This window comes from Pangasianodon hypophthalmus, chromosome 18, assembly GCF_027358585.1.
Source record: "Pangasianodon hypophthalmus isolate fPanHyp1 chromosome 18, fPanHyp1.pri, whole genome shotgun sequence".
Lineage (NCBI taxonomy): Eukaryota > Metazoa > Chordata > Actinopteri > Siluriformes > Pangasiidae > Pangasianodon > Pangasianodon hypophthalmus.
The window spans coordinates 6,369,648-6,393,281 of record NC_069727.1 but is presented as its reverse complement, the minus strand read 5'-3'; the positions used below and the strand labels follow the sequence as shown (position 1 = coordinate 6,393,281).

General features: G+C 39.1%; 2 protein-coding genes across 10 annotated transcripts in view; both read left to right on the top strand.

Annotated features, from left to right (window-relative positions):
* Nucleotides 1-15,112, top strand: part of mical3b (microtubule associated monooxygenase, calponin and LIM domain containing 3b) — a 36,698-nt gene extending 21,586 nt beyond the window's left edge. For 2 of the 9 annotated variants that reach the window (XM_053241826.1, XM_053241828.1), the window contains 13 exons: nucleotides 1,047-1,144; nucleotides 2,316-2,593; nucleotides 2,762-2,964; nucleotides 4,056-4,133; nucleotides 4,834-6,117; nucleotides 6,243-6,331; nucleotides 7,158-7,208; nucleotides 7,309-7,341; nucleotides 7,441-7,548; nucleotides 8,509-8,602; nucleotides 12,762-12,861; nucleotides 13,037-13,110; nucleotides 13,727-15,112. In XM_053241826.1, the coding sequence (XP_053097801.1) occupies nucleotides 1,047-1,144; nucleotides 2,316-2,593; nucleotides 2,762-2,964; nucleotides 4,056-4,133; nucleotides 4,834-6,117; nucleotides 6,243-6,331; nucleotides 7,158-7,208; nucleotides 7,309-7,341; nucleotides 7,441-7,548; nucleotides 8,509-8,602; nucleotides 12,762-12,861; nucleotides 13,037-13,110; nucleotides 13,727-13,911 (2,675 nt within the window). In that variant the 3' untranslated portion in view covers nucleotides 13,912-15,112. Of the gene's footprint in view, nucleotides 1-1,046; nucleotides 1,145-2,286; nucleotides 2,594-2,761; nucleotides 2,965-4,055; nucleotides 4,134-4,833; nucleotides 6,118-6,242; nucleotides 6,332-6,606; nucleotides 6,697-7,157; nucleotides 7,209-7,308; nucleotides 7,549-8,508; nucleotides 8,603-8,815; nucleotides 8,867-11,274; nucleotides 11,341-12,263; nucleotides 12,357-12,761; nucleotides 12,862-13,036; nucleotides 13,111-13,726 lie in introns of those variants that run through there. The other 7 variants (XM_026922835.3, XM_026922838.3, XM_053241827.1 and 4 more) reach the window with 6 other exon arrangements.
* A 1,277-nt stretch (nucleotides 15,113-16,389) lies between these two features.
* The window catches only part of tspan9b (tetraspanin 9b), a 29,914-nt gene continuing 22,669 nt past the window's right edge, over nucleotides 16,390-23,634 (top strand). The window contains exon 1 of the mRNA XM_026923666.3: nucleotides 16,390-16,705. The gene's annotated coding sequence lies outside the window, so the exon portion shown is untranslated. The remainder of the gene's footprint in view (nucleotides 16,706-23,634) is intronic.

Genomic DNA, 23,634 nt, shown 5'->3' with positions numbered 1-23,634 from the left:
CTACCTAAGCTAATGTGCTCAGCTAGCACACTTGAATTTTAAAATTAAGTTTTTTAAATTAAGTAAATGCTGGGGTGTGCTCCTGTAGAAGGGTACGAGTTGAAATATAGCTGATGAGCATGAATACTGTATTTTTTCACTGATTAACAGTGGAGCATATTGCAAGACGTGCAACATTGGTTGAAGCAGTTAGTAGGTGTTTGTGTAAGGATATTGAAATCAGTGTGTCGTTAATTTGGGCAAATCCAATAAGCGTTATCAACGTCCATAGCAGGGTCAGAGTACAGGCAGGCAGCAACAAACCAGGATACTCCATAATCAAACCATGGAAACAGACAAGGGTCAAAACCAGGAAGAGCAACTAGATACACGGGAAACTGAGTTTCTGAAACACACATTAACAATGAACAAGTCTTCGCAAAGAAATGAAGGAACCGAAGGGTACAAATAGGCAAAAAATGTTGAAAAATGTTTTCATTTTAAGGTGGTTGTGTTGAGGCTCTGTAATGAAGACCTAAACTGCATGATTCACCACTGAGACAGAGAGAGATCAAAGTGATTAAGTGATTGTTAACATTATTAATTGCTGAGCAATTACAGAATTATATACTCTCAATTGTACTTATTTCTAATAGTTATTTTAAAGATTTTTTTTTCTGTGTTGTGTGTAGCCGAGGGCAACACTTGTCCCTTTCGTACAAACTGTGCTGTTGTTTCTATTCAGCAGTCATAAGGTCTGATGTGTTAGGGAAGACAGGGAGTGTATTGTTGGCCACAAGCACTACTGAACACTTATACACACACTCACACATTAGCAGAAACAGAACCTTTGGCTAAAAGCTTGGTTTGAGTACGTTTTTGAAAATAGAACTCAGAATATCACATGATTGTTCAGCCAATTCAGTGGCTCCTTCTTGGTCACATGACTTGTAGGTTTAAAAAAAGAGGCGGTTTTGGAAAGCCTTTGAATACAATATAAATACAAGTTCCTTTCATCTTTCTCTCAATCTTACTTTCTTTCTGTATATTTCTTTCTGTCTGTGTAGGGAAGTTTTATTGCAAGCAGCACTACGGATACAGGCTGGCGGGAATGGCTCAGAGGAAGAGACCAGCTCCGATCACAGCTCCGCCTCACTCTACGCAGGTACTGCCGTATCTCACACATCTCCCACTCTAGTTGTGGAGGGCATGGCGTTTCATAAATGATCAAAACTTTGATCATTTTTAGATTTAAAAAAAATTTTTTAAACATATATGCATATTCTATACACCTGAAACTGCATTACAGTCCTGGATGGTCAGAGTGCAGAGTGCACAGTGTGGTGCTTTCACTGAGACACCTGATTCAATCACCAGGTGATTACCTGGTTTAATAGGTGTGTTAGAGTACGAAATAATAAGAAGAACTGGAATTGGGGAGTCTTAGGTTGAAGCAAATGCACACATAATCCATGCATTCCTTTACACGGTCTTACATAACACTTGAGCCAACACTAAGATCTTTTCCCTTCTATTCCCTTCTGTTTTTGTTTTTTTTTCTTTTAAACTGGGTTTGGTATTGGCAGTAGGATGACTGATGGCAGGTATAATGTGGTATTAGATAAGCATGTGTAATGCAGTGGTAATCTGGCTTTATGTATGGCCATGTGCACCCTAAATTTCTACACAAAACAAAACAAAAAAACAAACAAACAAAAAAAGGAGTCTTTTCCAATGTAAATTCATATTCTAAATAAATGTTGTTATATTTTCTGTCTCTGTCATTTTAATATTTGTTTCAGTTTAATCAGATTTTCAACTTCTAACTTCTTCATGGCTGTCTGTCTTGTCTATCTATCTATCTATCTATCTGTCTGTCTGTCTGTCTGTCTGGTAAATCTATTTGCCTGTCTGTCTCGTCTAGTATGTAGCTGTCTGTCTGTGTATTGTGTCTATCCATCCTGTCTATCTATCTATTTATCTATTTATCTATTTATAATAATATGTGGACATGTATATATATATATATATATATATATATATATATATATATATATATATATATACACACACACAAACACAAACAATAACGTACATTATACACAAATTATACACAATATATGTACATAATATGTGGATACATATTTTTTTTTACTTTTTTTGAAAGTTTAAAATTATTAAGAGTTAGACATTATAACATGGTTCAGATCCTGTTGTTGTGATCCCTTAGGTCTGCCTGCACTGTCGTTTGCATCGTACCACAACATACTCTCTATTTATGGTAATCTTTGTGTGTGTTTCTTTTAGTGTCTCACACACTCTGTCCCTCTGTACAGGCACCTCCTGCTCTTCCTCCCACTCCTCTGTCACTCTCCTCCTCTGGATCAGTAGAAGTGGTCCCTCCCCCTGACAGTGTCTCCTCCAGCACTCCTCCAGACGCTCTGAGTGGACTGGCTAAGCGGCTGTGTGGAACACCGGAGCGCATTGCACTGGAAAACTACAGGCCGTGCTTGCAGGAGGAGGACAGCCCTCTGCAGGAGGTGCCTGAGGAGACACTAGCTCAGCACAACCTCAGCCTGAGCCTGCAGGAGAAAGGGAGTGAGGAGCAGTCCAGGTATCACATTCCAAACATACACACACACAGACACACACACACACATACACATTCTCGAAACACATTCTAGCTGTCTTACATGCATTCACATCCAAAAACTTGGCCTTATTATCATTTCCCAGGCATTTGTAATGTTGCAATGTTCTCTCCCTCTTTTTCTCTTGGCAGTAGTTCAGAGTCAGAGCTGGAGGAAGAAGCGGAGGAGCCTTGGAGGAAGGGGGTGGAGCCACAGGCCAAGGCAGATGGAGAGACGGAGTTAAACAGTCGGACAGACCAAAGAAAAGAAGAAGAGAAAGAAAAGGATGAGCAGGAGGGAGAAGAACAAGAAGACGTTTCTGAAGGAGAAGAGGATGAAGGGCAGTCTAGTGATGGTAGGAGGTTTGGCACCTTTTTGGTGAACTTGTAATACTTTCTTTTAATACTTTCTTTCTGTTCTTTTGTCACATTTCTTATGTGAAATGTGAAACAATGCTTTCTGTGAAGGTCATATGAACTAAGAACACATTCATATCATGTTGTATGCAAGGCATTATACACATTGTTATAATTTTTATGAAAATGCTTTGCACTTTATAGATATCTTTATTACAGTATGTATTGTTAATTGGTAATATAATGTATTATAAGTAGTGTTCATAACACATTATAACACTAATACTTTAGAAACCAAGTCATAATATATCAGGAAATCATACCATAAGTTCAGAAAGATATAATGTCTTAAAAACACTACTTATAATGCATTGTTAACTATTTATAAATGCATCATAAGCATTACTATAAACTATAATACCTTTTCATAAGTAAGTAATAAAACACTTGGGGGCAAGCTATTATAGGGAAATAATCAACAATAACGCAATGCAGAGTTACTGTTATCACTCTGAAGTTGATTATTTTCCAATAACAGCACATCCCAGCACTGACACTGGAGAATCCTTCCGTGAACGTTAAATAAACATCTCTTCACAGAAAACTTCGCAAAAGAGCAACAGTTACATGTCTTTTTTAAATCTTGTTAAATGTGTTAATTGTTACATTTGTTTTAATTACACCCAGCACTGTTGTCACAGCTGCTGTTACAGAAAGTTAATCAACACATTTTGACCAATCAAAATCAAGAATTCAGCAACACAGTGGCATAAACAATGTGTATAATGTCTTATGAATGCAGTATAACATGAATGTATTATGTAAGTCATTATGCATTTGGCCTTCACAGAACGTGTTACCTGTGAAGTTTTCTGATGAGAGCTTTTAACGATGGAGATGCTTTAACTAACATACAGTTACTGTCTGTTTCTTTTTAACGTTGTGATGTTTTCGCAATTGTGTGTGGACTTTTGACAGTTGAATTGTGTGCTCCTTGCTTGGTTCTTCGGTGATGTATGTGGATGTGTGGTTCTCATACAGTTGTGTATGTGTTTGTGTGTGTGTGTGTGTGTGTGTGTTGTGTGAATAGAGGGCGAATACTGCCCTTGGGAAAAGGAGTTGCATTTAGGGTTGTGGCTAAAGGAAGAGGAGGCAGGTGGGATTAAAGGTAGCATTGCTCCCTGATCATGATGGAACATCTACTTTTATTTCAGTTCTGTTTTTCATTAATTTCACTTAAAACCCATCACTCTGCAGTCGGTGATGCTATGCATGATCAGTCATGTGCCTACACTGCATCTAGTGGTATGACTTGCCTGATAATGCAGCACAGTTTCTTTTTTATTTATTTATTTATTTGCTGTTTAGTAATATTAGAAATATTATTTTTCGCACCTGCTCTTAAGAATTTCATGCATATCTCAAATTGTGATTTTTTTTTTTGGCTTCCTTGACTTTTACATTACTAACTGATTCTACCAAAAGGAGAATCTACCGATAACTGATTAATACAGTTTTCTACTGTATGTCTCAGCTCATCTCTACTGTTACCATCCAGAAATGACTGCTCAGAAATTAAGTTGTTAAGACATTAACTGATCATATGAAACTTAAAGAAACTGCCATTTTAATGGCTATATTCCATTCAAATGAAGTTTCAGGGTTAAAACAGTTTTCACATTTCACTCTTAGATGGAACCCTGGTAGTAGTTAATTGTCCTTATTTGAGTTCACATCCACGCTTCATTCTATTCTGCTTCCTGGCTGCAATGTGGCACTTTGATGATTCTTCTATCAGTGTTATGATTTGTTAAAAGATTCCTGATGTTTGTCCAAACCTCAGCAAATTCACTTTTAACTTTTCCCAGAGTCTGGTGAGGAACACTCTGATGACCCTGAGGTAAAACCTCTTTCAGACAGAAAGCCTGAATCAAGTGTCTCTGGGCCAATGGAGCCCCTTCCCTCGCTAGCTTCAAAAACCCTACACACATCCATCATAGACCCTATACACACCTATACACCCACATCCAACCCTCCTCTGACACCAGAGGACCCAGCAGCCAAGAGATCTGGGGTCATTGAGGAATTCTGGCTGAAGAGTGCAGAAATCAGGAAGAGTTTGGGGCAATCAGGGGTGCCTGTGACCTGTGATCAAAACACCCAGACCTTGAGCACTGGAGATACATTTTACACCTCTACACACACAACATCTGATTCCAACTTGCCTTCACACACTCCCTGTAAGAGTGACTCAATCAACCAAACCTCAGGTACACTAACTCAGAGTGCTGGCACTCACAGCACACAGACGCCTTCTATGACTGACCTACAAAGTGCATATACACATTTCCAAGGTGGTACATCATCATGTGGCAGCTCACACCCTCCAGAAACAAGGATTGAGAATGTGTCTGTGAAGGAGGGGAATAAACTAGAGGATCAAGTAGCAGAAGAGGTAGTCTCCTCCTCCATCACCAGTGGAACCCAAAGAGTTTCAGCCCCAGATTTGCGATTTTTGCCTCTTCCTAGGAGTCCTCCAGTAGCAAGGCAGAAGCTTGACTTGAATCGCTCAGATCCAATTCTAAACAGGAAAATCTTGTTGAGTTCCCACACTGTCCCTCTTCAGACTGACCTTGTACAGCATGATAGGCTGAAATCTCACCTGAATAGAGCTCAGAGTCTACCTCCTGCTGAGGTGGAGGTCTTATATGCAGGAGATGCAGATGAATTGCATCCTTGCCCTGCTATGCCCTACTATGCCAGCGTCACAGAAGTTCCTATGTCCAGTCTCCCAACCGAAACCTCTGGGAAGGACAAGAGTGCACTGGAGGGAAGGAGGGCACTATCAGAAGTCCCCTTGAAAGTGGGTGGGGCTGAGGCCTGGCAGCAGAGGTCAGAGATCGAGCCATTGGAGGAGGAGAAGGTGAAGAAGCGGAGCTCACTGTTCTCACCAAGGAAGAACCGAAAAAGTGGCAACTTGTCAGGGGAAACACAACAGGAGCTGGGGAAACACAAATCCCTGTGGAAGAGTGTCTTCTCTGGGTATAAGAAAGAGAAGAAGAGGAAGGAGATACAAGGTTATTCCAGGACTCTGCCGAGCACTACCAGCCTGGAAAGCAGGAAGAGAATGCCTGGCTTTCGCAGAACCTCAGGTAAAAAACAAAAAGGTCACCTTTGTTGCTCACAAGTGTGAATATGGCAATAAGGAGAGAGCAAAGAATAGAAACATACACAGTGAGAGGCAAGTGATTGTTCTGTGAACATTTCTCTTTATCAGACCTGAGCTCAATGAAGGACCTGAGCTTCTCTGAAGAAACAGACCTGTGCTGCAGTGTTGTGCTAGACAGATCTCCACTTAGAGCTCAGGTAAGAACAAAACTATTTCCTCTATCTCTCCTTTACTCCTTCATCTCACCTTTGTACTTCCTTTCCATCCTTTCTGGCCACTGCTCGATTAATTTAAAGTTCATTTACAGCCCTTTAGGTGGAGAATAGCAGGTACAATGCCTAAAACTTACACAGAATGAACCTGTATTTGTTGGCTCTCTTGCATAATTACATTCAGTCTGGTGGAGTAGAATAGAAAAAAATGAGAATGTTATTACACTGAGGGCTGAACTGCCTTGTGACCGTGTTCTCAGCTGAGTCAGGAGGTGTCTGACCTTATCAGGTCAGATGTTCAGAAAGAGACAATCAAAGAGGAGGAGGATGGCGTGGAGGAGCGAGAGAAGGTATAAAATATAACTGTTCCAGCACATTATCGATATTGTTGGTGATTTTAGGTTTCTAGAGGAACAGGCTAGACTTTTCATGTATTGAGTACTTTGTGTTGTGTTTTAGAAATATACTGTAAATGCCTGTACTCTTTTAGAAAGTAACATCCTAAAGTGGCCTTCAGTTTGTCTCAGGTTGAACCCTTAAAGGTTCTGTGTAGAACCATACAAAAGAGGGTTTTCCCTTTTCTCCTCTTCTCTTTCAGAAAAGATTCCCAGTACCTTTTCCCCTTCAGAAGCTAAAACCATTACCCATGATCCATTTTTTGAGTGTAGGAGGGCATATAATTTCCCTTAATGTGTTTTGTAGTTAGTTCTTAGCTTGCCTCTAGCGCTATGAGCTGTCCTGTTGGGAGTACTGCGCAGGTTTGTTTGTTTCTAATACAACTAATTAAGTTTACACTGTTTTCTCTCCCAAGTCTGTTTATGTGCCCCACGCATTGGCATTCAAGAGAGCGTACGCCATTAAGGTAGAGCCAACATTGCCTTTTAATCAGCCTGCCCATATTTTAACTTCTGCCGTTCAAGCAAGTAGCATTCAGCCTGCCTCTTGATTCTGTTACCCAATAGAAATACAGCAAGAAGTCACAGAGGCCTGAGAAGGTGGTGACCACAAAATCATCATGTTCCACTGAGGTGGTAAGGGTGTGGGTGGTGTTCCCTGACCCCTCGAGTATAAGCTTATCTTCCACACTCTTTCAGAAAGCAGCAACTGAGGAGGAGCTTGACGCCAAGCTGACCCGCAGAGTACAAAGAGCTGCACGCAGACAGGCCAAGCAGGAGGAGCTGAAAAGGCTGCATCGTGCACAGGTCTGTGTGTGTTTGAGATTTTTGGTAGTCTGCACATGAATGTATGTTTATTAATGGTAGGGCAGACTGCCAAGAGCCTAGCAAAATTCTGCTCACTCTGTTGTAATAGAGAACCTGTTTATTTTGAGAAGTGCATGCAAGTATATTTTGGCTATGTTCAGACTCAAATTTGTTTTTTTCCATTTTTCAGTTTGAACAGGAACAAAATTCTAAGTCTGAATGGCAAAATGGCAATCAGCATCAGGCAACAATTGTATGTAGTTTTAAATCTGATTAAAGGAGTATATCTAGATGTCTTGATTCATTTTGACCAGTCAAATCAGTTTTCCTGTTTCCATTTATTTATTTGTTAGTAAGTTAGTACTTTCAGTGCATGGTCTGGTACAACACAGACATACAGAACCATTAAAGCAGATCAGTAAAAAAAAAAAAAAAAAAATGTGTCATTTTAAAATCTAATTTAGGAAATAAATTTGTAAAATAAATACAGAAACATTCTCTTGAGGGTTGTTAATATATTTACATGCTGTAGCCTGATGCAGAGCAGCTTTGCCAGTGTCTGGTATGGTTTGCCAGTAGAACCACCTACTTTAAGAAAGAGATAGTTTGATTGACATGGCAGATGAACAACCATGGACCTTTTCCCTCAGCATGTTGGCAAACAAAGTAGATTATTATTTACTTACCACTATTATCGTTGGCTTCAAACAAAACTACCATTAAGACAAGATTCTGATCTGTTATCCAGTAACCATATCAAGTTATTATATCTCTAATGTATAAATATAATAATACTCTAATGTATAAAAAGAATGTACAAAACATATCAGGTTCTCTGCAACCTGTACATCAATGAGACTTTCCTGTGATAATTAGAATCAATATCTGACCAATATCTTTGTATTGCAGTGTAGTATTGTATGTAATCTTTCTGATTGAAGTGTGTATGCATTTTAATAGATAATCCAGCGGCAGTTGGAGCAGGTGGAAATGAAGCAGAGGCAGTTGGAGGAGAAGGGCATTGCTGTAGAGAAGGCTCTCAGAGGAGAAGCAGGTATAAGCAGTCTTCTGTCTTTCTCTGTCTCTTCATAATATTACTTAATTTTATGTGTGTGTGTGTGGGAGGGGTGTGGAACACATGAACATCTCTCTTCATCAAACTTCATAAACATACATCAACATTGCTATTTATTACAACAATAAATGTCAGGAAAACATTTGAATAGACTCGAATGGTTGTTTGCTCACTAGTATGTCCTTGTTGTAGACTACTGGGAGGACTCTAGTGCCTCAGACCTTCTGGACATACACCTGGGTGGTATGTAGCTTAACCTAATCAGAACCAGGCTAACAATGCTAACAAGCCAAATGATTTCCTTCTAACAGACAGATGTTTTGTGATGGAGAAACTGTATAAGTTGATCTTTCAAAATACAACTAGAACCCTGCTTTTTCCTCTTCTTCATTCTCTTTGTGGGTTTGGATTTCTTAACATCATCTTAGCTTTTTTTACTTCTCCTTTAAAGAATGGCTAATCTAAAATGGCTAACAGTGAATAACTCTCTTCTGCTAGCTTTCATTCACAAATATATTTTTGGAGTGGTGTCAAATGTCTGTGTGTGTATATGTTGTTGTTTAAGTGTGTGTGTGTGCAGACACAATACATCTTTCGTCATCATGTCATTCTTAGACTGTTACCCAACTTTCATATTAGCAAGTGACAAGTCATTAGTGTCACTTGTAGTGTCTCTTGTGGGCATGTAGTAAGCGCAAATGTTGTTGCTGGTGGGCGTGGCCTGTCCTGTGTTTTTTTTTTGTTTTTTTTACTGTGCAGAAAAACAGTAGTAGCCATAATGTAATTGCTTTTAAATATATCTAGTAAAAGACATATTAAATAATGCACTGTGAAAATTGTCTGTTTGATTTACACCGATCAGCCATAACATTATGACCACTGACAGGTGAAGTGAATAATATTGATTATCTCGTTACAATAGCACCTGTCAAGGGTTGAGATATATTAGGCAGCAAGTGACCAATCGGTTCTTGAAGTTGATGTGTTGGAAACAGGATTAGAGAGACTTTCACAACGGCCAAATTGTGATGGCTAGATGACTGGGTCAGAGCATCTTTAAAACGGCAGGCCTTGTGGGGTCCAAGGCTAAAAGTGGTCCAAGGAAGGACAACCGGTGAACTAGCGACAGGGTCATGGGCACCCAAGGCTCGCTGATATGCGTGGGGAGTGAAGAGCTACAGAAGAGCTACTGTAGCACAAATTGCTGAAAAGTTAATGCAGGCTATGATAGAAAGGTGTCAGAACACACACTGCATCGCAGCTTGCTGCGTATGGGGCTGTGTATCCACAGACCTGTCAGAGTGCCCATGCTGACCCCTGTCCATTGCCAAAAGTGCCTACAATGGACAGGTAAGCATCAGAACTGGACCACGGAGCAATGGAAGAAGGTGGCCTGGTCCGATAAATCACATTTTCTTTTACATCATGTGGAAGGCCGGGTGAGTGTGCATCGTTTACCTGGGGAAGAGATGGCACCAGCATGCACTATAGGAAGAATGCAAGCTGGCGGAGGCAGTGTGATGCTCTGGGCAATGTTCTGCTGGGAAACCTTGGGTCCTGGCATTCTTGTGGATGCTATTTTGACACATACCACCTACAGACCACATACCACCTACAGACCCTTCATGGCAACGGTATTCCCTAATGGAAGTGACCTCTTTCGGCAGGATAATGCTCCCTGCCACACTGTAAAAATTGTTCAGGAATGGTTCGAGGAACATGACAAAGAGTTCAAGGTGTTGACTTGGCCTCCAAACTCTCAATCCAATCGAACATCTGTGGGGTGTGCTGGCCATCAAGTCCGATCCATGGAGGCCCCACCTCGCAACTTACAGGACTTAAAGGATCTGCTGTTAACGTCTTTGTGCCAGATACCACAGCACACTTTCAGGGATCTAGTGGAGTCCATGCCTCGACGGGTCAGGGCTGTTTTGGCAGCAAAAGGGGGACCAACACAATATTAGGCAGGTGGTCATAATGTTACGTCATAATGCTTTGTACTAGCTTTGTTGGCAAAGTAGCAAAGCAAGCTAACTCTACTAGCTATGTACACTTACCAGGGGTATTGACGATCTCTGCTACTTCCTTCCAAGCTTTATTTTTCTATTTAAAGTCTTTATACACATTTTATAAGAGGTTGTATATGAAATGAAAGCATGGTTATAAGGTTTTCTTCCGCATCAAACTGTAAATAGGAAATAATGGTAGGTAGGAACTAAAGTTGTGTGGGGAACTGAAGAAATGTCGGACCACGTGTGCCACAGGATTGGTCCAAAGAAACATTTGAGCCAATCATTTGGATTCAATGCTTTATCGTGTCATACCTGATTTGCATAGAATTGAGAATTGCATAGAATTGCTGCACACGTATTGCTTTTGTGAACGTAGGGTTAATGCAAACGTTTTAAGGAAGGTAAATGTACAACGTGACCTTAAAAGGTACACCAAGTTCAATTTTACTTTCATATCTGAATTAGATGATGGCTTCCTCAGCAGTTCAGTCAGTGCTGTCTCAGCCCCTCTTCATCTCCTAATCATTTCACCTCATCGTATTCTGCCCCTTATCTTCTACGTGCTCCCTCTGATGTCCCTGAAACGTCCCTCTTGTCTCTTTTCTGTCTTTCTCTTTCTCTGTCTTGATGTGGCGCTAGTTGAGCCCTTTCTTGGTTCCCCCAGTAGGAGACCCATCTCCCTCTGTCCTTGTTGTTCCCAAGAAGGTAACTAAACCTCCCTCCTTTCTACTTCTAGGCAAATCTCTCTGGCACAGGTACCACCTGTAGTTCTTATACAATTCATATTTAAAGCTGCTGGATGTAGGATTTGGGGATTTGGGGGGACAGGACGCCTCTCTTGTTGAAAAATGCAAACTGTTAGCGAAATAACATTTCATAAAGTGTGTTGCTCTGCGCTGTTCTGCACCATGATGTGGCTGACGGCCGTGAGTGGCAAGTGAATACACATTCAGAGATAATTCATGGTGTGCTGCACTAAATAGTGTGTAGTGTCTAACTGATGTAGTGACATACTATTTATAACATACAGTAGTTTGCGGTTTAGGCTGCAGCCTATTATTACTATTAAGTATTGTACTCTGACAATTTTACCTTAACCATTATTAAAAAAAAAAAAAACATAAAAGGTCTATTTTAGCAAACAACGTTAGCCAGATAGCTTTCTATGTCACCTTTGTGTACAATGCACAAGGCTCTATCAGAGAAGTCAACAGAGCAAGCTAGCTGGCTAATATTAGCTAGCTAGAAAAAACACTGTTATCGAAGTTTTATATTTGGTTGCTTCTGGTGTGTGTATTTTTCTGACATGATCTGTGTTCTTTGCACAGTTTGATATCAGGCTTGCATATTGTATGATCATCATCGGATCCTATTTGCAATCTACAGTCTCAGTTTTAGCTAATTACCTCTCATTAGCTAAAACAGAACTAGCTAGCTCACTAAGGTAGAGGTATGAGGACATATGATGATGTAATGTGAGTAGTATATTACAGGCTTGTTTTTTTAATACAAAGAAAAATCTTACACAGCAGCAGCCTTTTAACCACTGTGGATGTTTATCCTCTACTTCTACTAAAGACTTCTTTTCTTCCTCTTCCCTCTATTTCTTGGTTGATTGTTGTGCTTAGCTAGAGCCAAAGGCACGGAGCATGACCACTCTGTTTACGTCTGTACGGTCTTTTTCCTTTACGTAGTCCACGAGCCCCCGCTTCGCCAGCTAAGTGCGTCTCATTCTCTTCCTTCTTCATCTCGTTGTTTCTTTTTCTTTCTTCTTTGTTTTTTCCTTGCCATACTGCATGTGCATGGTGCAACTGAATGATCTGGTTTTATAAATCACTGCAATGGGAAAGATATTCGACTGAGCCTAATATACACAGGAAGTACTCTGTGTGTGTGTGTGTGTGTGTAAATCCATGCCTCCTTGCATGCTTCTCTGTATTAAACCCCCACTAACAAGCTAACAGTTTGGTGACACAAATCTTTCTTAGGTATTGATGTCAATGTAGGAAATATTTTTGTCACCTTTTCCTCTCTGAATTCTAGCAGGACATCTGTGCTGTAGAATGTTCTTCCCATGTTCTTCTCTCTTCATTTTTGACCCCTCCCCTTCTTTGCTGTCCTATCAGGAATGGGGAAGAAGGATGACCCCAGCCTAATGCACCAGTGGTTTAAACTGGTCCAGGAGAAGAACGCACTGGTGCGCTACGAATCTGAGCTGATGATATTGTGAGTATCTTTTATTACACTGTGATGAGGAAAAGTGCTGTAGGCAGTTCCACATTTTACACAAAGTTTGAGTCCTGCATGGCTTCCACAGGGAGGTTTGAATTGCTCCAGTTGTGCTTCACTGCAAATGAAATAAGGCTGTGACCTCTGGTGGGGTGTGTGTGTGTGTGCCCAGTGCTCGAGAGCTGGAGCTGGAGGACAGGCAGAGTCACCTGCAGCAGGAGCTGAGGGAACGTATGGCAGTGGATGGTCAGTGCATGCTCACACACACACACACACACACACACACACACACACACACACAGAAAAATATACAGACAACCTTAGATAAAGGGCATGAACCTTTTCAGTTGTCAGAGCCAAATAAAACAAAATAATTTGGTTAAAAAAGTTCTGTTAGAAGTCAAATTACATATTTAAATGGCCACAAGGGAGCAGATGGATAAAACACCTGCAATTTTTCCCTCTAATCTACCCAGTTCAAGGGTTTTTAATGCTCTATTTTGCTTTCTTTCAAGTCATTGATATGAAATGGTTTGCGTTTCACCAAATTGTCACTAAATTTGTGAGTGCAACTGAAATAAATAAGCAGTTTAAACTTGACAGTGTAATCCGTATATAAATCTGTAATCTATATTAAAAAAAAAAAAAAAAAACTCATGACAATGATACTATTTGAAGCCAATCAATCGAGGTCAGTCTCCTCATATGTAATTTTATACAAACTCAGGAGCTTGCGTAGGATACCAACTTTTTTTCTGAACTAATTGCATTTTTGAACCATCAGCTTGATTAATGACACCCAATGCTCATGTTTGCAGAGTTAAACCAGGTACGTTTCTGTCTCTCTGTCTCTCTCTCTCAGACCATCTGAAGGATGAGGAGGAACTGGCAGAGGAGAGGCGAATCCTGGGCGAGATGCTGGACGTTGTAGAGCAGAGGGATGCTCTAGTGGCTCTCCTAGAGGAGAAGAGACTGAAGGAGAGAGAGGAGGACAGCGACCTGGAGGCAGCCATGCTGTCTAAGGGCTTCAGCCTGCATTGGGCTTAAAACACACACACACACAAACCTTTTCTGTGTAGAATAAGGAAGGAGGTGGACAATGTTCACTGGACACAGGAAATTAAGGAAACGTCTTCCATAAACTACATGAAACTACTTTTGGATCTACAGAAATATGTATTTCTACTGGACCATATTTGCTTGTGCCCGCAAGTGTGAAGTAATTTAAAATATTCTTGGGCAATTGCGCAATGTATATACAGTATACTGTGTGTGTGTGTGTGTATGTATATATATATATATACATATATATATATATATATATATATATATATATATATATATATATACATACATATATATATATATATATATATATATATATATATATATATATATACACACACACACACACACACATGCACAAAGAGAGACAAATTTAAAGAAATTTGTCTTATAAACAGTATTATGCTAACTGCACTATGATAATATGCATATGTAAACCTTAAATGCTGCGTTAGCTTCTTTTTATTATTATATTTTTATTATAGTTACTAATACAGAAGAGAAATGCAGAGATTTTTTAGGAGTATTGCCTGATTATATTTTTGTTGATTGTCTTTTAAGACAGAAGAATGGATTTAGAAAGAAATGGATTTAGATTTTAAATCCTATGTGTGATTGTTGAAGATGTGCTAACTGATGCAAGAACAAACAGCCATGTGTATATTTTGTTTATAACAGTATTTTATTGTTTAACCGGAGTTGTTTTGCTAGCTTTCATGTCAAACTAACACCAGAATGGAAGCATCCTTGAAGCAACTACTGTCTGTAAGAATGTTTAATTTTTCTGAATTAAATTGATTGCAATAATTTATACACTTTCAAAACGAAGCACTTGTGAGATGAATTTCTGAACACTCGAGCACTATGTTTGGGAGAAATTCTGTATTTTATTATGACTAACAATGGGTTTAATATATATAAAGAGCAACGCTAATGAATGTCATAATTTTTAAAATGTATCATAATGTATTTTGGTCATTTTGAGTTTAAACAAAAGTAATATTCTGTTATTAGGGTATTTTATTTGGGAGTTAGCCAGACATGAATGCTGCACTCTGACATCAGACTGTTCTGGGGGTCGGGGCTTATTTCTTTGTGGTCAAATTTGGGGTTTAATGTCATACCGATTTTTGTTTAATGATATACTATGCATACTACTCCTAATAAACCCCTCCCAAAAGCACTATGGAACACACACTATGTAATCATGAATATATATGAGTATGACGTACTGCTCAGCCTGAATTTCCAAATATGATGACAGAGCTGTCTTTGTGGTGCACTGCATCCCAAACTTCGTTTAAAAAAATAACAAAACAAAAACAAAAATGAAATCTGCCATAAATGCAACAGCAGCACCCAGGTTCAAGATCTCATCCAGTCATTTGTAGATGAGAAATGAAAAATATTTATGTATTTTTCTTTGTGTTCAATAAACAGATCTGTTGTTATTTAACAACATGTAATCTATGATTTGGTGAAGTTTTCTGTAAAGAGAAAATTATTTTACATTTATGGAAGGAGTCTCCAGTGTCAGAAAATGTTTTACTATGGTTAAGTTTTCAGGACGGATGATTTTGTCCTTTTTTTCCTCAATAATATGACTAACTTTTTGTATTTTTTTCTTGTCTTATTAACTTCAAGAAGATAGAAAACGAGAAGTGATGAAACAACTGTTTATCGTTGCTATAATCTGAGTGATAAGAGGAACTAACTTGTCTAACAGATGTTCCACATTGTTAAAAGTAACTAGTAACATTTAAAAGTATGACATGTGAATCAGTGTAAAATTGTAATAACCGACAGTTTCGGGTGTGCTGTTATTGGAAAATAATCATGGTGGTAACATGGTGGCCTGACGCAAGGCAAAGCATCACACCATGCCACCGTCCCCCAGTGAGTTATTCCTACTTAATTTAAATGAATTGTGAAGACATGATTATGAATATGAATATATGCTGTATACGACATTTCAATCACAGCCTAGGCTTTATTTCCAGGGTGGCAGCTGCCATCCTGTGCCACCCCATGGCCATGCTCTCTATATGCTCTCACATACGCTAGCCTTTTCCTCAGCCTTTCTGTAAGACTTATAGGATTTTAAAAAAAAAAATTAAATTAATAATTCTTAGGAGGACTTTACTGCCTCACATTCCCTCAACTCATTATCTTTTTAACTGTCCTGATTATAGCTTCTCTTCTTTCATGATTTATTAGAACTTGGGATATCTGCTCTCAGCTCATTTTCCTGATCACTTTTACCTCAATTTTGTGTCTAAACTTCTCACTTTCCTTCTTTCGCAGTCAATTTTCAGTCACACAAACTCTTAGCCCAAACCTCTGCCATTAGCAACAGGGTGCTAGCTCCGTGTTCTGGACGGATGGCTCACGCGACCGGAAGTGCCCGGATGTGACTGGATTTCTCCTTTCTCTCCTCCCTTCTGTGGATAGTGACCGCCTCTTTCCATCTTTTCCAACCTCCTCTGTTTCCGCTCTTGTTGTGCGAGAAGAAAAAAATGGACACCAGTTGAGTTACAAGTTTACAAGGGTTTGTTTTTAGCTTTCACCATCGACTAATCAAGCTTTTGTTTGTTTGTTTGTTTGTTTGTGTGCGCGCGCGCGTGTGGGACATGAGGCAGGGAGTTCCATCAGAGCTCAAAGAGAGAAAGAGTTAAAAACTAACTCACCAAGTTATCCTCGCAGTCCTCCTCACAGCTGGGAAACAGAAAGCCTGGTCTGGTTTTTTATTTTTTATTTTTAGGAAGACTGCAGTAAGGTGAGTGGGAGTGACGTGCATTTCAAACACACCAAGTCTGTGTCTTTATGTTGCCTTTTTTTATTATTATTATTATTATTATTATTTTTTAATTAAAGCAAAACACGCGCGTGCCCAGTTTCTCTGTGCTGCAGTGAGATGTTAATAAGCACTTAAACGTGCAGGGATCTGTCTACATCACTGTGCGAGTAAGCTGCTAATTTATATAAATGCACATAGAAATGTAGGATTTGTTTTCTAAGTTCTAGCTGCCCACGCGCTTCTAACCACTAACACTGCGTTCCTCATAGGTGATGCACTAAAAAAAGTTGCAGATTGCGTCCAGATACTGACTAATGTCTGTAGTCTGTACTGAAGGAGACCTCAAAAACAGTGTTTGCAACTTTTTTTAAGGGAAAGTAGCTAATGCATGCTCAAAAAGATCTCTATGCATAATTTGCTTATCAAAACCTGTTACAGGAGAGTGTTCTGACGTCACTTATAATAGAATAGCGTTGTATCAGAATAAAAAATAATAAATTATGACTTGTTTCTTATCAAATGAAGTCGTCTTTACTCAACACAAACTAACTGATTATGTATTTACAAAATGTTAAGAGAGGTTCCCAAACTTTTTGGGCAAACAACCCCTAAATGGACATTACGAATTTTCTGCGACTGCTAGTCTTGACCACTCTATATTTTATTTATCTCAGATTTAAAATTTAGGACTACTGTAACATTTGAACATTTATGTCTGTAACATGTACTCCTTGCACAGATTTACCAGTCTAGTGAAAAGAGTGAACTTAGATTGCTTGACACAGCTTTACAGAAAGTCAAGATGTGTTTGAAGGGACGCATCTCTTCCTGCTGTCGCATCCAGCGTCCAGCGATACATCAGGAAAATACACCAACAGGAGTGTTGTAGGAAAATCCACATGGGGAGGGTGGTGTGATATGGCCCGACGTGAAGCAGAGGGGTCTGGTTTATACTTGATGCGTGACTTTACGTGCATGTGAAGAAGCAGCGGCAGCACGAGCGCTGTTGTTCACACGCTCGCCTATGTATCTTATGTATATCTGGAGGATTGAAAGGGACGTCTGAGCCAAAACATTCCTGTCCATCAAGTTTGCTAGTTGAACTGTAAAATGTTTAGCGATTTCACAATGTTTAGTGTTGAGGAGCTCTGTTTCTCTCAAAACCTTTTGCTTTCCTTGTGATTGAGCTGGTCAGAGCTAAAAAGGCTGTTTGAAGGCTTGAGAGGTTTTCTTTAAAATTCAAACTGTAATACTATTAAGTGTTAATACTCAATAAAGGTCTAGAATAGTACACAAGTTTGTGATATGAGACACAGTGCTAGTATGTTTAGAGTGTTGGTGTTGGGAAGATGTTGGGAATGATGGTGATCAGTGATTGGAAGTTTGGGAACGATGGTGATCAGAGGTTGGATGTTGGGAATGATGGTGATCGGTGATTGGTTGTTAGGAATGATGGTGTTCAGTGATTGGTTGTTGGGAATGATGGTGATCAGTGATTGGTTATTAGGAAAAATGGTAATCAGTGGTTGGTCATTGGTCCATCTCTCAGGGTACAAGGAAGGCATGCATCAAGGTGTTGGAATGAACCTCCCCCAGATGTCTGAACAGCTGAGTCACTGGCTGTTTTGAAAACATGACTAAAGGCCTACCTCTTCATGGAGTTCTTCAGTTAGCACTTTGTTATTAAAAAAAATTCTTGTGTGTTTTTCTAACCTCCCCAACATGGGTTTTTTAGACTGATAATACTCTTAGTCCCTGACTTAGTGAACCAGTATGAGGATGTTTTTATTGATAGAGACTTCAAAGCACTTCTGTAGTCGCTCTGGTTAAGGATGTCTGCCAAATGCCATAAATGTAAATGTAAATGGTCATGACAACTCAAGTCAGGCTTTACACACTAATGGTGAGTCGAGCGAACCTGCTGTCTCAGCTCGTATATCAAGCAGCTGTGGTATGATTTGGTGGACCATATGGAGTGCAGGACTTTTGCTAATGTCTGCTCAAAAAGTCACTAGATTTGTCATTAGGCTGTTTGACATAAAGTTGCTACAGTGGGCTAAAAAGTCTAGCAGCAATGTTGGCAACACTGATTGTATCAGGATGATGTGAATCTCTGTGTGTGTGTGTGAGTGTGTGTGTGTGAGTGTGTGTGTGTGTGTGTGTGTAGGAGGTTAATGACACATGAGTCATGAGTTCAGTTTCAAGAGTGTTTTGGCACAAATTTAGCAGTCCATTATTATACAGCATACAGTCCATAAAAGAGAAGGACCATACACTCTCATGTCAAATCCTGCCTTTTGACCTTAGAGGAAACATTTTTAGAAGTGATCAGATCCATGAAATCTATTTAGGGTTACACCAATCTCACTTCATCCTTTTGATAAACTACACCAGTGTCAGTACTGGCTGATACTCAGGGGCGACTCGTATGTGCTAGCAGGGCTAATCCTGCCTGTCTGATAAAGATAAAAAGACATCAATATACAGTTTCTTTTTTTGGCATCCACATCTGATAACAAATGTCTGTAGGTGGATTAATTTTGGATTTGTGTGGAATCAAGTGCAACAGCACTAACAATGCATGTGAAATATAATCATGGTTGTAGATTAAGCACAGATTATCCACTGAAAGTACAAATTACACAAAAGGACAGAAGCCACAACCGTCTAAAAAATATCATCTGAAACATTAATTTGTCTGAGTTTTAATGTAAATAAATGTTCCTTTACCACCACATCTCCCAAAAAAAAGTTAGAAATGGACCTATATCATCTCCCTGTAATGTCACTATTATGTAGGGGCATGGCTTTTCTGATCTACAAAATGCCTCGTCTGTTCAACACAAACACGCTCGCATGTCTACAGAGAGATATTTACACGTAAATCGACACTTCACATTAGTGGCCAGTAAAATTGAGTCAGTTGTGCTTCTAACCAACAGCAGCCTGATGCGTTACAAATATTTATTGTGTAAAGCATTTATCTACAGCACTCTGATGCTTGGTCAGTATGTTGATCTGTGTCGTATCAGGTAACATCACAGATGTTCACTGCATAAAATATTTAACATATGATTAACTACATTAGGACCTACTCTTTAAAAGCATTGTTGTTCTTTTGTTCGAAATGTTCCCGCTATGCAGCAAGCCTTCCTTTTCCGTTCTTTCTGATGCATTAGGAAAATCTTGACAGTATTTTATATTTCTACCCCACATTAATTACAGTATGAACAGCTCCTGCTGCTGTAGTAACAACAATCTGGTCTGGTTGTTGTAAAAGCTCTAGCTTGGGAATTTATGGAATTTGTAATTACCTGATCTGTCCTCTAGGGTCAAGTCTATTTTCCAGCAGACTCTACCGTGGATTGTTAAAGTAATGCCGTTAAAGGAACAAATAATTTGGTTGACTAATATTTTGTATCGCAACATTAAATGTAACTATAAACAGTATGATGTGCCTTTCTTTAATACATAAAAACCTGCAGTAGTTGGCAAATTGCTGTTTTATAGGAAGAATAAAACACTGTTGGACTTGTTGTTGGAAAATAATCAACTTCAGGGTGGTAACAGTAACTCCACTTTGTGTCGGCCTGCGTGACCCCTCGTTGTTGATTATTTTCCTGTTACAGCATTCACTCAAGTGTTTTATTCCTTACATAATACATGTGGAATATTATATAACCTAATATAGTTTTAGCTTAATCACTGTGTGTGTGTGTGCGTGTGCGTGTGCATCCCTACATTTTGGAGGATAAATTGATGTGTGTTGACAGTGTTATAAAACCACATTACTAATGTAAGTGCTTCATGCCCAAGAGAAATGCCTTCAAAGCACTATGGTGTGTGTGTGCATATGCATACATGTTAAAATACTCATGAGAGTGTGTTTAACTGCTGCGTTTTATCTCATCTCACACGAACTCAGCAACAGTTGAGGAGATTTGCTCTCAGATAAGGAAGAGATAAGGAAGAGAGTTAGAGAAAGGGAAAACTGGTAAAATAGACATTTTGCTCACATTCTAATTGTGAGTGTGTGTGTGTGTGTGTGTGTGTGCACGCACTGCTGTAGGAGATTACAGTGCACCTGGGAGTGATGCACTTTATTGAGTCTTTATCCGAGTAAACGTTTAGTTGTTGTAGTTGTGTAATACATTAGTGCTTTACTTCATAAAAAACATTTACTGTTATAACTGGTGATTAAACATAAAGGCATGATTTTGTTGGGTCTAGTTTGCTGTGTATTTTTTTTGTCATGCACACACACCAGAGCATGCATGAAGACTTTTTAGATCAATATAATCAAACATGTTTTAACATCTCTTGTGGATTTGAATATGCAGCTACACAAAAACAAAGCAATTAAGGCTCAGTTTGCACATCACAGGTTAATTGTGCCTGGCAGTCTGCAACAAAATACTAAGCATGTTTCTTTCGCTTCCTGCCGTTGGGTCGATTCAAGGTCAGATCACTTTCTTATTGGACTTGAACCGAGTTTGATTGGAACCAGATTGAGACAACCTTGCTCAGAATCTACCACAATGGTTGTTTTGATCTTCACCTTAAGCCGAGCACACACTACAAAAGTTCAAATCTGATTTCTTTGTCGCAGATAATTTTAGGGCTCGGTGCCAACTCACCGCATGCTCTCATGGCAACCACGGTTGTGGAAGCTCCAATATCTCCAAGCATGCTTTATATTCTCAGTGATGAATCTTGCAGTGTGAAAACCTCTCCAACAGCTAATGATGAGAAATGGCTGATGAGAGTCGAAGAGGAAATCAAATTCTTTGCTGTCATGCGTGGCAGACTCCTATATCCACTTTATCATCCATCTATTTGTGCGAGAGTGCAAGGACAAAATATAATCACATTATATTATAGAATGCTTCTATAAGAACTTATTTGGCATGTCAAATCAATTTGTTGTTAGGAACAGCAAAAATAAAAACAAACACAAGATTTCTGGCAGAATAAAGTATAAAAATAGCTGTGTTTCTTTGCAGTGTACCTCCAGTTCTCTCTGCAGAACAGACAGTCCTTTTTTCCTTACAAAATAGTGCAGAAACAACCACCATAGCTATAGTCACAAAGTTACATGACAGACAGCTCTTGCATTTATTTTCATGAGAAAGCAGGATTTGGGGATTTGCTTTTGCATGGATCCCTCCAGGAGAAAGATCATGTAGTGAGTGCACATCATCTGCGATTGCTCGTGTAATCTGAACACCTCTACAGCCACAAAACAACAGATAGGATGTGATAAATGTCATGTAGTGTGAGCAGTACACTGATTCTGAGGTCTGAGAAAGCATTCTCATCTGCTTGTGTTCTCAAGTGCTTTCTTGTACCAAGGTTGTGTTAGGAAACGAGCACTTGAGTTCGAGTGTACATCCTGTACATAAAACCCTGGGCTGTTTATGAAGTTTTCCAAAATAACTCCCATGTAACCATTTTTACATTTTTTTTTACCAGTTTAACAATTCTAACATTAGAGTGGGTTGGATTTTTTTCCCCCCCTTTTTTTCTTACATAACCATGTGGATGCAGATGTTCAGTGCTAGCAGATGTTCATGAAGCTTTTATGTCTTCCTTTAAGTTAGAAATGAAAAAAGTGATCTGTGGGTTAATTGTAGAGCATACTGTGGGAACAGACTGCAGGCAGCCAGCTGTGTTTGAGAGACACTTACACTGATCCTGGCTTAACAAAGTCAAACGATAACTGTAATTAGTAATGGAGCAACTTTCCACTTTTCTAACTTGCCATTCATGCTTTATGCAGGAAATATGCATGCTGAGGGAGAGGGAGAGGTAGAGGGGGAGGAAGAGCGATTACGTGCATTAAAATCTGGACTGTTCCAGCTGTCTAAGTGCCCTTGACCAAAAAAAAAAAAAAAAAAAAACCCACTGCATTCCTGTTAGATGGTGTATTTAATAGGCAAACCGTCCTGTAAAGCAGTTTCAACTGAGAGCCAAAGAATAAAAAATACCATCTATATTTAAAGGGATTACAAGGTGATGCAAAGAAATAGCAAGCATATTTGAAGAAAATTACATTACTTATGCATTTATATTCAGATTCTATGAAAACTGACTAGTTTTAAAGCACATCAGATGCCCTGATGGTGTGAAAATTTGAAAGTTTTAGAGAAATCTTTTTAGTCCTGATGCACACACAACTTGTTCAGAAGTTGTTGATTCATTTTCTGTAACAGCAGCTCTGAGGACTGCAAGATTTATATTATTGCGCTTATAATACTTTGACGTTTCTATAGTAACAACTTGCACAGGGGCTTGTATGGTTAGCGCTACGTAAACAGATTTTTAAATGTGTGTAACTGTTGATATGGTCGAGTTTTCTGTGAGGAGACATTTATTTATCATTTTTGGAAGGAGTCTCCAGTGTCAGTACTTTATAACTGTTAGAGGTAAAGCTGTAACTTTGTTTTCCACCTCGTGAAAGTCTTCAGGACAGAGGATGTTGTGCTTCTTGGTTTCTTGGTAACATGACAGGCTGCACTTTTTTAGTTTTTAACAAGAAAGTGATAAAGAGAGGATGGTGAGGGAATGACAGTTTATAAGTGCTATGATATAAGTAATAACAGAAATTAACTTGTTTTGTGGACATTCCCCATCAATAAATGTAACTGTATGTGTCATTCGTTAATAAATAAACATCGTTGGCAAATTGCTGTGGTAAAAGATCAACACATCACATCAACTCACTGATTGTTTTCCTATAACAGCACACACTATATATTTTATTCCTTACGAAAAATGGTACAAGCTGGTTAGTTAATAGACAGATGTTAGCTCTAATGTAATGGTTAGCTAGCTATCAGCTGAAAAATATAATCCGACAAATTTAGTTTTCTATCTCGGTTCTTGACCAGCTTTGTTGCAGGAGGTGA